The sequence below is a fragment of the Rhineura floridana genome, chromosome 9 (genome assembly GCF_030035675.1).
Source record: "Rhineura floridana isolate rRhiFlo1 chromosome 9, rRhiFlo1.hap2, whole genome shotgun sequence".
Classification (NCBI taxonomy): domain Eukaryota; kingdom Metazoa; phylum Chordata; class Lepidosauria; order Squamata; family Rhineuridae; genus Rhineura; species Rhineura floridana.
In genome coordinates, this window is record NC_084488.1 from 113,783,791 (window position 1) to 113,800,592 (window position 16,802).

The window sequence follows — 16,802 nt, forward strand, 5'->3', positions numbered from 1 at the left end:
CTGTTCTGGGTCAATGCAAAGTGCACTTAACCCTCTTGGACGTTAAAGCAGAGTGTGTTGGTAAGCAGGTAGCAACACTTAGGGTGACATCTTGATCTTATTAAAACCCATGGCAACACACTTCTTGCTGACTTCAAAACAGTTTCACAAACAAGGACTCTGGTGTGTGCGTGGGGGGGGAGACACCTCAGTTTGTGGCATGTTGGAAGCACTGAATTCACATCACATTTTAAAGATGGGATATGGCTAAAGACGGACTGGAAGCTGTGGAGTTTTAAAAAACAAATCTCCACTTTAAATAACAAGACTGGAGCTGAACCGAAGAGGGTTAAATGGGGCCAGGCACTTTGTTTGGTAAATGACAGGGAATATGTTGTCATGGAAACTAAATGGTCAATTGATTCTCAACAGAGAACACATGTTCTGAATAAGAAAAAACAGAAGGGGGCAGATCTGGAGGAGGTAATATAGGGTTGCTTCCAGATTACCTGTTTACTGAGCATCCTGATCTGCCTCCTGACAGAGCTAGAGCCTGAAGCGTGTACAAGCCAGAATAACGTACACTTAACATGACCATTTCAAGCCCAAATTCTCCATAACTTCCAAGTGGCATTTGGATTACTAGCTGAAGGAAGAACAGCATTTCCAAACTATCCAACATTCTCCTCCTTCGCTTAAGGGGAAGGGGGGGGGATTAAGATACTACCCTGATCCCAGAAATGACTTGTTTTTAAGAAGCTACGTCACAAGTGTAAAAGGACCCCTTTATCAAAATCCTTGAGTTGTGTTTCCCAGAAATGAATATGCTGTATATGCTTTTTCTGTGCCAGTATTATATTGCTGGCTCGAGCCAGTGTGGCATAGTGGTTAGAGTGTTGGACTATGGCCTGGGAGACCAGGGTTCGAATCCCCACACAGCCATGAAGCTCACTGGGTGACCTTGGGCCAGTCACTGCCTCTCAGCCTCTGAGGAAGGCAATGGTAAACCCCCTCTGAATACCACTTACCATGAAAACCCTATTCGTAGGGTCGCCATCAGTCAGAACTGACTTGAAGGCAGTTTATCATCATCATCATCTGCTACTGTATTTTGCTCCCTTTGGGTGGAAGGGTGGGATATAAATTTAATAAATAATGTAGGAGAGAGAACGAGAAAAAAGCAAGCCACCACTGCTTTATAAATAAATTTACCATTCTATCAATATCAACAGCAAAATAATTTTATTCCAAGATCAACAGTAAAAACAATTCATTAACGTTTAAATCCTTCCTGAAGACATAAGATTTCAAACATTCAAATAATTAAAATTTAGTTTCTGGTTACCAGTTCTTTTGGATCAGCAGAACTAAGCCATCAGTAAGAAAACAAACATTTTTGGTCTTATTTTAAGCCAAGTCCAGTGCATTATTAAGGGCTATGTACAGTGACAGCATTTGACAGAGAGGTAGTGGTGTTCCAGTGGGTCCCCTTAGCTTAACAAGAGAAGGGGGTACACAAAATGGGAATTGTGCTGTCTCTAACTTTCTCAAGTGCCCTGTGCAAAGTGAAAAAAAAGGCAGAATTCTCACTGTACAATACATTCCTTTCCTATAGCCATGAACAGGCTGGTTGCTTAAGAATTATGCCAACTCGAGCTTGTTATTGTATCTGTCTATGCTTGTAATCTTCGGAGATTTGCTTTCATTTTATTTTGTCTCAGATTATTTGTGAGCTAAGTCCCTGTATCAGTTTTAATAAGATATAATAAAAGTTGGGGGGGGGGATGGCAGAATTTTAGAGACTGGGGACCTTTTGGCTACTTTGGGGGCTTAGCAAATGGTCACTCCTATCATTTTTGAACTTGGCCACGGTTAATGAGTTCAGTATTTGGAGCAGATCTGCGTGGATGGTGAAGGTGATCATCCCAGAAGCTGTGGATGGAATGGAAGAAAACTTTGGTCAAGAGACTCTGACTCATAACGGAAGCAGGCCTGAATGCCTGCTTAGAGGGCAGAAATGTTTTTTTCTTGAGTGTGGGAGAAGCAGAAATGCTGGCAAGTCGTTAGTCAAGAGATAATGCACCGGTATGAAGAAGGTATGCATTTTTTGTTTGTTATGTGCCTTCAAGTCGATTACGACTTATGGCGACCCTATGAATCAGTGACCTCCAAGAGCATCTGTCATGAACCACCCTGTTCAGATCTTGTACATTCAGGTCTATGGCTTCCTTTAGGGGATCAATCCATCTCTTGTTTGGCCTTCCTCTTTTTCTACTCCCTTCTGTTTTTCCCAGCATGATTGTTTTTTCTAGTGAATAAGGTCTTCTCATTATGTGTCCAAAGTATAATCATCTCAGTTTCACCATTTTAGCTTCTAATGATAGTTCTGGTTTAATTCGCTCTAACACCCAATTAATTGTCTTTTTGGAGTCCATGGTATCCGCAAAGCTCTCCTCCAACACCACATTTCAAATGAGCTGATTTTTAGTGCATTTCCCCATCACCTTCCATTATGAAACTAGCTGAAAGCCCACAGGTGAGCTGCCTGGGCCAGTCACTGCCTCTCAGCCTCAGAGGAAGGCAATGGTAAACCCCCTCTGAATACTGCTTACCATGAAAACCCTATTCACAGGGTCACCATAAGTTGGAATCAAATTGAAAGGCAGTCCAGTCCAAGCTACCTGGGAGGAAGCCTTTCTCCAGCAGCTTATCGAAAGAGGTTTTCACTGCAGTCTTTGTGTGATTCTGCTGCTCTGCAACTATAACAGAAGAAACCATCTGATGATGCGGGGGGGGGAGAGACAAGGGAAACTGAAGCTGTAAATTTGTGGGGGTAGCTGAGAAATGAAGGAAACTCAAGACTGTGAGCAGCTGCAATGTATCTAGAGTCATCCTGCTCTAAGTGAAAGGCAGGAAGTTGATGGGGACAGGAAGGTGGAGTGAGAACAGATGTCTAAAGCAGTTTCTTCTTAATAACATACCTCCCAAATGACAAACCTGGCCAGTTTTGTTAATACTTTGCTACAGAACAGGACTTGATGCTGGTATGACAGCCAGAGCTGGCCCAAGGTGGTTTACTGCCTGAGGCAAAAGACGTCACCCCTCCCATTCCACTTATAGAAGACAGCTGGTCTGGCAGTTTAATCTTTCTTCAGTACTGGCAACAGGATAGTGTCCTCTGCTGCACCTGATGCAGCAGGCTAGTTATGGGGGTGCAGGTTATCTTATGCTCACACAACTCTGTCCTCTAACATAGAATTAACAGGTACAACTGTGTGTGTGTGTTGCCTCCACTCCCTATTTGCCACCTGAGGTGGTGACAGCAAGTCCTGGTGAGATTGGCTACAGAGTTCATGCGATACCACGTTGAATCCCTGCCTCAAACATTTATAAACTGCTTAATACTTTACTTTATACTTTTAAAAAAATATTTAAGTGGTGTACAACAAAAAACAGTCAAAACCGTTAAAACAAAAATACAATAAAAATCCAGTAGTGTGTGTCCCAGGGCAGGTTAGAACAATTTTAAAATAAGTCATTAAAAAGCATGAGTTCAGAGAAATCTATACAGACAAAAATGGAGTCTGCTCTTATTGGTCAGGGCACAAAGTCCAGTCTTTACAAGACGTTTGAAGCAACTGATGGTAGCTGCTTCAGCTATGGCAGAGGGAAGGGCATTCCGTAGGAGAAATGCCCGTTTTCAGGTACTGCTCTCTAATAAGGAATCCCCCCCCCCTCATGTGCCTATTACGCTACCTTCACACTTTAACTCCCTCATACTATGGCAACCTTTCCCAACTAGTGGGCCACCAGGTATTGTTGGACAACTCCCATCAGCCTCAGCCAGCATTGCCAATGGTCAGGAAAGATGGGAATTGTGGTTCAACAACATCTGGTGGCCCCTTAGTTGGAAAAGGCTGTACTATGGTATCAAATAGGGTCACCACCTTTTCCTACTCTCCCTTTGCCCCTTTTCAAGGTAAGATCCCCCTGCCTTTTTTTAGGGCAGTTTGGCAAGTGGTGGGGTGGAAGGATAGCTGACTTTTTCACCAGTCACGCCGGGAAAGTCTTCGCCTGTTGAATTACTACCTGCCACACAGTTGTTAAAGGTGCACGCACACACACATGTGTGTGTGTATATATATATATACACACACACACACACATATATATATAGCTGCCTTGGCTTTCTATCATGAGAAGGAAGGCGGGGTATAAACATTATCTATCTATCTATCTATCTATCTATCTATCTATCTATCTATCTATCTATCTATCTATCTATCTATCTATACAGAGCCAGCAAAATACCGATTGGACCGACTGGGCCCAGCGCTTAGCGGGGGGCCCGTGCTCATGGGGGAATTGCACCTTTTTTAACCCTCGAGCGGCAGCGCTAACATTTTTCTGTTTTCTGCACTCGCAAGCATGGGCCAGCAAGCAGCATGATATTATCTTGTGACTTCCTAGACGTTGCTCGCTTGCTAGGGACAGGGGTAGGTAGAGAGGGATGCCAGATAAACAGGAAAAATTGCTCTCTCTTCCTGCTAGAAATGTCATTGTTTCTGTTTCCGCTGCTTCGCAGAAATTGGCACCCACCATTCTCTGGTCTGCACATAATTGTGGTAGATTGTATTACATACATGTGAAGTGAAGAAGTAGTGGAAGAGAACTCTCAGATCAAAATCACCATATAATAACAAATTTCGACAGTTGAGCTGCTCTAAATTGTTCATTCTGTTGTGATCAGTCAGTGAAAGAAGTAAGCGTAGAATATAGATTTATTAAAATGTCTATACCAAAAAGAACCAGTGACATAGGCAGGAAATATCTGAGTGGAAGTGCAAAAAGAAAAGTAAGTGAAGCAAGACGGCTGCTAAAGAAAAGCAAAAAGGTGCTCTACATAAGTATTTAGGAAAAAATGAAATATCTGAAGAGACAAATCAAGTTAATGGAAGTGAAAGTAGAGATGTTTTATCAAAATTAATAGAGCTCAACGATTCCAATAGAGAAACTCAAGAAACAGAAATTGACATGGATATTCATATTTCTCACCCAGATACAACATCCAGTCAGAATAAGATCCTAGTAAAAGAGGATCTCAATTTCAAGAGATACTGACATGAAAACAGTTCAGTTTGATGCACCAGTCAAAGTGAAGACACTGTAGAACATTATGTCAAGAATTCTAAAAAAGGTAATCAAAATGTCAATGCAAGTCCTGAAGATCCAGTGAACATAACAGAGGATCCTGTCACTTGGCCCGAAAGAATCGAGCAACTTGTGAGAGACTATCTAGTAAAGAAAGGACCACCAAACATTGTTTGGAAGAATTTCCTCTGAACAAAAATGGAACACATTTTTCAAAAGTTCATTGTAAAAGAAACCTTCAAAACGGGGAAATCTTTTACTGTCCGTGGATAATATACTTGGACTCGGCTGACAAGATATTTTGTTTTTATTGTCGCCTATTTGGAAACATGATGTGTGCTTTGGCTACTACAGAGTTTAACAACTGGCCAAATAGCCATACTAGATTGGCAGAGCATGAAAAATCAAAAGGTCATTTAATGGCTATGTTACATTGTTCTGAACTTCAGAAAAGACTCTCGGCTGAAGAAACTATAGATAAGGTACAACAGAAACTAATTAATCAAGAAAAAACACGTTTATGTCAAGTTTTTGAAAGATTAGTTGCTGTAGTTCAATTTTTATCAGAACGTAATTTGGCATTTCGTGGCTCCGTTGAGCAACTAGGAAATTCACATAATGGCAACTATCTTGGAATTATAGAATTGTTAGGAAAATTTGATCCAGTAATTCAAGGACACCTTCAACGAATTTCTAGAAAAGAGATAAATAGTCATTACCTTGGCAAATGTATTCAAAATGAACTCATCAGCATCATGGGAGATGCTGTTTTAAAAAAACATCATTGATCGAATAAAAGCCACAAACTATTTTGCTGTAATTCTTGACTGCACTCCAGACATCAGTCACCAGGAACAAATGTCCCTGACAATTAGATATGTTTCCGATGGAACGTCACCTAATGCACCAGCCAGTATACACAATTTATCAAGTTTGTAAATGTGAAGAGCACCGCTGCACAAAATTTGTATAATGTGCTTAAACACGAACTTGAATAATTAGGCTTAGAGATAAATAATATCCGAGGACAAGGATATGACAATGGTTCGTACATGAGGGGGAAAGTATCAGGGGTTCAAGCTCGAATCTTGCAGGAAAATCCAAGAGCATTTTTTACACCATGTGCTTGTCATAATTACAATCTAGTCCTGGGAGATATTGCCAAAACATGTTCTGATTTATTAACCTTCTTTGGAACTCTTCAACGGCTTTATGTGTTATTTTCAGCATCAACAAAACGATGGGCAGTCATTCAAAAACATGCAACGCATTTTACCGTGAAGACTCTTTGTGATACAAGGTGGGAGTGTCGTATCCAAAGTGTAAAGGCTGTGAGTACCAAGTTGGTGATTTCTACGATGCACTTCTTGAAATAGTAGAGACATCAGAAGATGTTCTGACCAAAAGTGAAGCTGAATCACTAGCAAATCAAATGAAAGATTACAAGTTCCTTCTATCATTGATTTTTGGGTACAATTTACTTTTTCAAGTTAATTTTGTTAGTAAAGACCTTCAAAGAGATACAGTAGATCTTTCTGTGGCTCTTTCTTCATTTGAAAAGATATTATTTTGGCTGACTAAGTATAGAGAAACTGGCTTTGAGAAAGTCTTGGTAGGTGCAAACAAATTTGCAGATGAATTGGAGATAACTCCTGAATTTCTAACTAGATGGTTACGAAAGAGAAAAAAACACTTTAATTACAAAGCCGTTGATGAACCCATTATTAACCCAAAGGGAGCTTACAAAGTACAATGTTTCAACCACGTCTTGGACAAGGCTAAACAGTCTCTAGAATCACGGTTCGAGCAACTGAAAAATCATGCCAAACTATTTGACTTCTTAGGAAAATTTCAAAAAATTGAAAAAGGAGAATTACAAAAACAAGCTGCAGATTTGGAAATTGCGCTGATAGATCACAAGCTCATTCAGGGAGACGAATCTGTTAATTCCATGCAGGTAGCAGATACAGATGGTAGAATGCTGGTTGAAGAAATGGAAGCACTTAAGCCAATTCTTTGTTTTTCTTACTTTGGAAAGCCTCTCAAAATTTTAGAATTTCTTGCTGAAAATGAGAGAGCTACTGCGTCCCTGAATTTATTTATTGCTCTCCAAATATATCTAACAATACCAGCCACGGTTGCCTCAGGGGAATGGAATTTTTCTAGGTTGAAATTAATAAAAACCTATTTGAGGTCAACAATGCTGCAAGAAAGGGTTAATAACTTGGCAATATTATCAATCGAGAGTGAAGAAGCAAAATTTTTAAATTTTGGTAAGATAATTGAAGATTTTGCTGATCAAAAAGTGAGAAAAATGTAATTAGCTTTGGTTTGTTTTAATCTTTTAAATAAATAAATAATATGTTTTAAGAAAAGTTGAATAACAGTTAGGGTTGCCAGATCTCCGGTTTTCTGCCGGAGTCTCCGGCAAAAGGGGGCCGTCTCCGGCCTCCGGCCATAGTTTCTTTGAAGACGTTGATCTCCGGCTTTTGAGTGTCTCCCTCAGGCACGCATGCGTGATTGACACATGCATGCGTGACGGCTGTGGCTGGCCGCCTTCCCGCCCTTTCTCATTGAGGCAGGGACCACTGGAGAGACAGGAGGTGGACTTGAGGCGCCGCCGTAGTCGTTTGAGGAAGGTCTAGCCGCCGCCCCTGCAGCCCCCCGCCGAGTAGCAGCCCCTGCCCGCTCCCGCCACCCACACAAGTACAGGTGAGGGTGATGACTGGAGGCGAGCGACGGCAGCCTGCTGGCCCGCATCTCCTGGGCCGCGTCTGCTACGATGTGGGCCCCTTCGTGGAGTAGTCTCCCCTGGAGGGCCCGCCCCCAGCAGCAGCGCTGGGCATCCGGTTGACTGCTCATGCTGTGGGCCGATTGCCCTCCTCTGCAAACGACAACGTGCTTTGGTCGCCGCTGGTCGACAGCGGCCGCGATGGGCCCCCCCAAGGCAGAGACGGCTGAGCTGCCGCCGATCGGGGACCAGAGCACGTTGTGGCGTGGCTCCGGGTGGGGTGAGAAGGCCTCCGGCTCAGCTCCATCGCAGAGGCCGCTCCTTCCACCCAGAGGCCTTCTCTGACCCCGGAGCCGATTCGAAACGACGAGGTGCTGTAGGCGCCAATGGGCAGGAGCGGCCACGATGGGGCTCAGCAGTCTCTGGCTGGGGGTGCTCATCGCGGCCGCTGCCGCCCAGCGGCGCCCACAGCATGAGGGGTGAAGCAGCCGGCCGTCCTTTCCGGAGCAGGGGAACCGGCTCCGGGGCTCAGAAGGAGCCGGCCCTGGCCAGCCTCCACTCCTGCTGAGGCTGGCAGGCTGCTCACGCCATCTCCTAGCAACCGCTGCCTAGACACGGCCCATGCGGCCTGGCAGCCTGAGCAGGAGGCGTGAAGAGGTGGAGGCCAGGCTGGGCCAGCTCCTTCTTAGCCCCGGCCCGGAGCCAGTTCCCCTGCTCTGGAAAGGACGGACAGCCGATTCATCCCTCCTGCTGTGGGTGCTGCTGGGCGGCAGCAGCCACGATGGGGCTCAGCAGTCTCTGGCTGGGGGGCCCATCGGGGCTGCTGCCGCCCAGCGGCACCCACAGCATGAGGGGTGAAGCAGCCGGCCATCCTTTCCGGAGCAGGGGCTAAGAAGGAGCCGGCCCAGCCTGACCTCCACTGCCACCGCCTCTTCATGCCTCGTGAAACATCTAAAAGTTTGCCTTATCTTTTTCTTGACACACATCTCTCAACATTTATTCATTGCTCTGTAATCTTGAGGAATTACTACATGCTGTATTCCCTAGCCTCTTGAGACAGAGCTAGCAAGTCATTCTTATTACTATTCATTTTTAATTAAATTTGGATGTACACATCATTCTGAAAAGGTTTACTTTTACAGTGTGAAACAGTAAGAATTACCCACATTGGCTCGTATTTATTTGCTAGTTTGTCTGTTTAGTTATTTATTTGTTTTTCTGACAGATTTTTGTGCTGTCCAATCCCTGCAGTGGTTTGTAAAAACTCAGTGAAGCTTCCTAATGCTGTAGGGAACACTAAGAGACATTTACAGGATTGCTTTTAGGAGTCGTGGTTGCACATTAGGCAGCTAATTTTTAAGTCCAGGAAACTTCAATTAGTTTACTCTTATGAGTGCTCCCATACAGGCTTATGGTGTCTTTGGTTTGCATCTGGAAAGAAGTCATTTACAGGGCTGGAAAAATATATTAGGGATAAATTAACTTTAGGAACATACTTCAATATCAGGAAGATTTTGCTTAACTGATATTCAATAGTATTCTGTAGTAGTCAAAGGATGGTTCACAAAAACTTTTCATCACCATAATCATAGGCCATATATGCATTATACATGTTATACCACTTCCTCCAAAGTATCCTGGGAACTATAGTTTGTGAATGGTTCTAGGAGTTATTAGGAGAACCCTATTCCACTCACAGAGTGACAATGTTCAGAGTGGTTTAACAATTGATTCCTCTTTCCTGGGAACTCTGGGAACTGTAGTTCTAAGAAGGGAATAGGGATCTCTTGACAACTCCCAGTATCTTTCATAAACTATAGTTCCCAGGCTTCTTTGTGAGAAACCATGCATGTTTAAATAGGTGTAATACTGTGTTGTGTATAGTGAAGATGGGGCCTACATTTCCCATGATTCCTGGAGGAAGCCATGAGTAGTAAAGTGGTATCACTTTAAAGTGATAATATATAGTGTGGATGTGGCCACAGTGAAGCATCAAAGCCTCCAGAAACTTGACTTTTATAATCTGGTTGGTAACCAGTTTTGTGAATGCTCTGTCTGACCATCATGGTCCAGTTGCAGACTTCTGGAAAGCTGTAACTTCAGAAGTTGAGGCAGGAGGTGACAAAGTGTGATCACAATTCCAAGAGAAGTCATCAAACAGAAACACCATCACCGCAGGAGAAATTTCATGTTAAAATCCATTCTCTAGAAAGATGTGAGTCTGGCCCAGGAGATCTGTCTTCTCCATCAATGGTCTGGTTTGCACCATACTAGGCATGGGTCTTGCTGGTCATGGACCAAAATAAACTTTTTTACTAGGCATGGGTGAGAAATTAGGTTCTGTTCGCATTTCAATGTGAACTTACCTAATTCACTGTTCCTGAAACAATACGTGAACGGAAACACAGCTGTCCTTTGAAGTTCACATTTCTGATGCAGTTTTCCAAAAAAAACCCCAAAACAAAAAGGCTTTATATTAGGCAAAACTGCGTTTAAGGTGCGGAAAAATACTGCCAACACATTTTTATGGGGATTAAGTTTTTTAAAAAACAGTCACAACTTGATACAGAAATGTGGCCAATTTGAAGAGTGGAAAAATTAAAAGAGAAACTTCAATGGTCAGGTTCGTCCATCTCATACCATCACATTATTTCCTATATTGCCTGTTGGTCACTTTAGTAACAGGTCCCAATGTTTTGTGCATGCATCTGAGGTATTGTCTCTTAGGTTTTGTATTCTGCATTCCCAAATCTTAGTTGGCATATGTTTATGTTGTGCTCAGGGTGCCACACTGTATCATAGATTTGATCCAAATGGGCAGGGCAATCCAAATGTTGGGGGGCCGGCAGGAGGCGTGAAGAGGTGGAGGCCAGGCTGGGCCGGCTCCTTCTTAGCCCCGGCCCGGAGCCAGTTCCCCTGCTCCGGAAAGGACGGCCGGCCGCTTCACCCCTCCTGCTGTGGGTGCCGCTGGGCTGAAGAACCTCAGGGAGAGGGCTGCATAACCTCAGAGGGGGGGGCAGAGAGAGCAATGGGCTGCATAACCTCAGAGAGAGGGGGGGCGGCTGTGGGCTGAACAATTCTCAGCGCTGATGTGCCTGTCCCTCCACCTTTATCTTGCTGTAGATAGCCGGGACGAGGTCCAGAACATCCAAGAAGCACGCACAGCAGGATCTTGGTAGGCATGCCTTTATGGAATCATATGGCTTCCTTTATGAAATCAATCCATGTCTTGTTTGGCCTTCCTATTTTTCTACTCCCTGCTATTTTCCCAAGCATTATAAAAGAGTATTCTTATTTTGTATAATCTTTTATAAGACGTTTCATCTTGATGCAATTAAAAACCATTCAATTGCTTCAGCAGGCAAAAAAGTCATTAAGTGGTCTGCCAAGACCCTCAGTAATGTTCAAGTAGTGGTGGTGGTGAATTTGCAAATCCCTGGTCTATCGCCTTGCTGTCTGGTTATGAGCTTACAGGATGCATTTGACTGGCCAGGGTTGGATGCTGGGTTTGAAGAACATAAGGACAGCCCTGCTGGATCAGCCAAAGGCCCATTTAGTCCAGCATCTTGTTTGCACAGTGACCACCTAGATGCCTGTGGGAAGCCCACAAGCAGGACCCGAGTGCAGCAGCGCTGTCCCCACTTGTGATTCCCAGCAAATGGTACACAGAGCCATATAGCTTGTGATATGAAGGGCCTTTACTCTGATCCAACAGGGCTCCTCCAGCAGCATTGTGGCATACTTGTGTGCAGGGCTGGATTACCCACTAGGCCCCTGCATTAGTGCCTATGAAACTCCTACAGGTCTACAAGAAAGTTTGGGATCTACAAAATAAGTTAATTAAATGTTCCCTAAAGGCGTTGAACTGTGACCTGGCAGACCAGGGTTTGAATCCCCACACAGCCATGAAGCTCACTGGGTGACCTTGGGCCAGTCACTGCCTCTCAGCCTCAGAGGAAGGCAATAGTAAACCACCTCTGTCTGAATACTGCTTACCATGAAGACCCTATCTGGGATCAACTTGAAGGCAGTCCATTTCCATTTTGCATCACCCTAAGCTTGTGAGAAAGAATGACCTTGTCACTTCAGATGGACCTAGGAACACCCTATTTTAGGTAAGATTTCTATTTTAATCTCCAGAGAATTTTTTTTTAATGGTACGCTCCAAGCAACTGTAGTTGATACAATGTATCATGTTTAATGACATCATTAGGGCCTGCCCCATGACATCATTAGGACCTGCCCCATGATGTCATTAGGGCACGCCCCCATTTTCTCAGGTTTTTGGATGGTTCCGACCCGGCAACGCTATAACAGTACATTTTAAAAAATGATAAAAATGGACCATCTTAATTTTTCATTTAAACTCACGTTATTATACCAGAACGTTGTCCTTTTTCTGTCCAGCACAATCACTTCTAGGGCCCTGCCATAAGGTTTCCAATCGGGGCCCGCGTTTGCAAATGCCGGCCCTGTATCTATATACATACATATATACGCGCGCGCACAAACACGCACACATATATAAAAAAGTGAAAAAGTGGCTAAGAGTTAAGCAACCCGAACTCTCTCATGGCGACCCGCTGGGCCCCGCAACCCGCTGGGCCCCGCAACCCGCTGGGGCGTCGCCCTTTGGCTTTGTTTTCTTCCTTTCCCCCACCTCCTCCGGGTTCCCTCCCCTGTTCCTCCTCCCCTCGGGTTTGTGCCAGGCTTCCGGAGTCGCCTCGGCCAGGGCTGTGGGTTGCTCGCTTATGGGGCGGTGGTTAAGGCTGCGGGGCGCCGCCTGGGGCTCCTTGGCTTTCTCGCTGCTGCGGCTGCTCCTGCTGCTGCGGCTGCCGGGCGGTGGGGCTGCTCCTGCTGCTGCAGCCCCCCAGCCTGCAGCCGCACTCGGGTCGGCAGCGGCGCCCTTGCTTTGCAACGTCAGCTTGGACAGCCCGCCCGAGCTCCGCTGGCTGCCGGCCCTGCGCCACTTTGACCCGGCCTTCCTGCGAGCCGCGTACGCCCGGATCATCCAGTGAGTGCGACGTCCTGAGGCTGCTGCTGTTGGGGTGTTTCTTCTCCCCTCACGCGGAGAAGGAGTTGGTGGCTGTGGCTGCTGCTGCTTGAGGCGTAGCACCTCTGCCGCATCTTCCCTTTTTCGCTGGTTAATAATTTTTGAGAGAAAATAAGATTTGGAGAGGTGCCTGAATTCAGCCCTTTATTTGTGCCGGCGCTCCGCTGGGGTTGCCAACGGACCAGGCAACAAGCTGTCCTAGACTGTTCTTGTGCCCTTAACATCTAAATTCTGCAGAAGCCAGCAAACAGGATTGTAGTCGTCCAGGGTCTCAGGGGGCATCTTGGACCCTTTTTAGGGAGCAGGCCCTCTATGTTGCCAGTGTCCTATGAGCCAATCAGCATGAAAGGGGAGCGTGTTAGCCACTGAGAAGAGTCTTCTAAATGCTTCCTTGTCATTTCAGTAGCTAACACTCTCCCCCGCCCCCTTACATGGTTACTGGCTCCTAGGGACATCTTTGTTGTGGGAGAAGGCATTAACAAGGATCCCATTCTCAACCCAGCAGCAAAAAAGGGTGTGTGAGGCTGTGAGTATCATGAAGGAACCCCCCTGCATTTCTGAATTTGCCACTACATCACTGCTCACAAATGAAGCTTTTCGTATGTATTGCTACTTAAAGAATACTGGGCATGCCCGGGATTGAGCCTGGGACTTTCTGCTTATTGAGCATGTTCTCTCGATTTTCAGAGCTGCAGGCCAGTGATGTAGGGAGAGCATTCCGCATGGGCTTATTACTCCATTGCATGATCGTAGTCTGAATTTTAGCACTAAAAGCCGTCTCTGCGGCTGATGAGTCCTGGCTCAGAATGAGCCCTGAACGGTATCCTCCTGCATCAGTAGATTGGGATCTGCTGGTGTACTGTGGCCCCATCTGCACTACACATTTAAAGCAGTCTCATATCACTTTAAACAATCCTGGCTTCCCCCAAAGAAAACTGAGAATTGTAGTTTGTGAAGGGTGCTGAGAGTCCTTAGGAGGCCCCTGTAGCCCTCACACAGCGGCAATTCCCAGAGCTTTCTGGGAAGACGGATTGATGCTTAAACCACTCTGGAAATAGTAGCTCTGTGAGGGGCACAGGGATCTCCTAACAACACTCAGTGCCCTTAGCAAACTATAGTTCCCTGGATTCTTGGGGGTGGGGGAAAGCCATGACTGCTAAAGCGGTGTGCTACTGCTTTAAATGTAGAGTGCAGATGAGGCCTGGCTCTGACTCTGACTGTGGAGCTACCACGGCTAATAGTCATTGAGAGACTTACTGTTTGTGAATGTGAGTCTTTATTAAATGAAATCTAAGGTAGTGCCTCTGTAAGTGAATTAGGCATTGTGTGTTCTTCCTTTAGAATATCAGAACCATCAATTTTATTCGGTGGATGGCGGTTCAGTTTCTAATATTGTAAAGGAGGATTGTTTAACAATACTAACAACTAAAAGGGTGTGGGAGAGGGTGAGGGCTGTGAGTTCTGTTCTGGTGCCGTGAACAAATTCCTAGGCTGGGCATATTAGTTGATTTTTTATTACATCTATATCCCAGCGCTCCTCCAAGGAGCATACAAAGTTCTCCCCTTCCTCATGTTATCCTCATAACAACCTTGTGAGGCAGGTTAGGCTGAGAGATGGTGGCTAACCCAATGACACCCAGTGAGCTTCACGGCCAAGTGGGGATTTGGACCCTGGCCTCCCAGGTCCTACTCTAACCGCTACACTCTAATCACTACACCACACTGGCTCTCTCAGAAGCACCCTATTTCATAATTCTAAGTATTTTTCCATCATCATGAGCTGCTGTTTTTCACTTGGGTTCCAGCTGGTGGGGCTCTGGGGTTCTGCTAAAAAAGAGATCTTGTTGCTTGCAACCTTGAAGTCTGACTGGCATTGGTCTGCGTTCAGAGAATGTGTCCTTTTACCAAGCTGCAGCCCAGAAGGTCAATGACCCACGTTTATTGCTTTATCTTCTTGTTTTCCAGTGAAGCGGTTCCCAAGTGGGTTCATGCTGTTATTCGTCCGCTAGCTGAAGAAATTGAATCCTTTTTCCCTCAGCCATTTGCAGGCGAGGTTCGAGGTCTCTGCAAAGCCCTGGGGCTGAATGTTGGGGATGGATTGCTCCTCAACTTGGCCTACGAATACTCTGCGTAAGTCTTCTTGGTGTTGGTGAGGAAAAGTCCATTGGTACAAGGAAGTTTTTTTAAAATTATTTATTTATTTATAAAAACAAAACAACCTTCTGCATCCCGTGAACCCCATTACTGTGTTGGAAAAGTGAGATTTTTGCCATCTGTGTGAACTTAAAAACATACTTGTTCAGATTTATTTTTATTTAAAATAAACTCTTTGCAAGCATTTCAGTTAAAGCTGACGAAAAACTATTAATGCACGATATCTACATTGTATGTAAAAGAAGATCACAACATAGAGGAATAAAATAGCAACATTACAATATCAATACCTGAAAAAATGGAAATGGACTACCTTCCACTCAGTCCCGACTTATAGCGACTCTATGAACAGGGTTGTCATGGTAAGCGGTATTCAGAGGTGGTTTTACCATTGCCTCCCTCTGAGGCTGAGAGGCAGTGACTGGCCCAAGGTCACCCAGTGAGCCTCATGGCTGTGTGGGGATTCGAACCCTGGTCTCCCAGGTCGTAGTCCAGCACTACACCACACTGGCTCCCTTTCAATACCTAAAAAATTTAAAAGACATGGGCATAAAAAAAGGGCTTTACCAGGTGCCAAAAAGAAGAGAGGGATGGCATGAGGCAACCCTCCCTGGGGAAAGAGTTCCAAAGTGTTATTTCTGGTCATCACCTGCCTTACTTCAGAAAGTGTGCTTGCTTAGTGTGTCTATCGCCCCATGTGAGACATGGGGAAGAAATGAGCCTGCCTTGTGGTTTTTGCTACTGCTATTGCTTTTATTTAGTTGACCTAAATGTGCATAAATAAAAGTAAAGGTGTCCCCGCACTTATAGTGAGAGTCGTTTCTGACTCTTAGGGTGACATCTTGCAACATTTAGTAGGCAGACCGTATATATGGGGTGGGTTTGCCAGTTCCTTCCCCGGCCTTTCTTTACCCCTCAGCGTATGCTGGGTGCTCATTTTACCGATCACGGATGGATGGAAGGCTGAGTGGACCTTGACCCCTTTTACCAGAGATTCGACTTCCTCCTTTCGTTGGAATCGAACTCTGGCCGTGAGCAGAGCTTCGGCTGCGTTACCGCCGCTTACCACTCTGCGCCACGGAGGATCTGTGCATAAATATTGGTTAGTTATTCATTAGTTCAAAGTTGGAGTGTTTGACTGGAGTGGGACAGAGTTACATGGTGGGTGTAAAGAGATGGTTGAGTGGTTGTGTTTGTGGGGATTGTGTGTTCTGATTACTTTTTTTGTACTGTGAATGTATAGTTTTGTGTAGGTGGATCATTTTGGGGATTGTATTGTGTGTTTTTGTAATATTTATTAAATTTTTATGACACCTCAAAATGCAACATTACAATATATTTTGATCTGTATATTATTTGTTTTTGTGGTTCTTGGTGTTTTTAACTTAAGGCCATTGTATAATTATATTTATTAGATTTTCTTTTACCTGCCCTTCACCCTGAGGTTCATGGGTGGGTTAAAACAATAAAAGATACAATTATACAACGGGTAAATAGTTACAACCATAAAACAAGTGTAAAAACAAACAGTTCCATTTATAAAACAGTTAAGAAGCAATGCAAACAAGTAAAAACAATTCCACGTATAAAAACAGTTAAAAATAGTTTCAGTACAGACTAGGTAAAGATTGCCACTTAAAAGTCTTGTTGAAAGAATTTTAAGTAATTATGGTACTTAAAATATAGGATTTTTATTAATAGGAGCAGTTGTAGTGTTTCACTTTGAATATGAAA

The 16,802-nt window shown here is 44.5% G+C and overlaps 1 protein-coding gene and 1 long non-coding RNA gene across 4 annotated transcripts in view; one reads left to right on the forward strand and one right to left on the reverse strand.

The window, feature by feature from the left end:
• Nucleotides 1-1,204: 1,204 nt before the first annotated feature.
• Nucleotides 1,205-2,784, reverse strand: LOC133364391 (uncharacterized). Its single transcript, XR_009757933.1, has 2 exons — nt 2,592-2,784; nt 1,205-1,911 (listed from the first exon to the last, which is right to left on the reverse strand). It is a non-coding gene; the product is annotated as an uncharacterized LOC133364391 (long non-coding RNA).
• A 9,769-nt stretch (nt 2,785-12,553) lies between these two features.
• The window catches only part of NAAA (N-acylethanolamine acid amidase), a 35,067-nt gene continuing 30,818 nt past the window's right edge, over nt 12,554-16,802 (forward strand). Inside the window, exons 1-2 of one of the 3 annotated variants that reach the window (XM_061583396.1) lie at nt 12,554-12,875; nt 14,880-15,044. In XM_061583396.1, the coding sequence (XP_061439380.1) occupies nt 12,613-12,875; nt 14,880-15,044 (428 nt within the window). In that variant the 5' untranslated portion in view covers nt 12,554-12,612. The remainder of the gene's footprint in view (nt 12,876-14,879; nt 15,045-16,802) is intronic. The other 2 variants (XM_061583394.1, XM_061583395.1) reach the window with 2 other exon arrangements.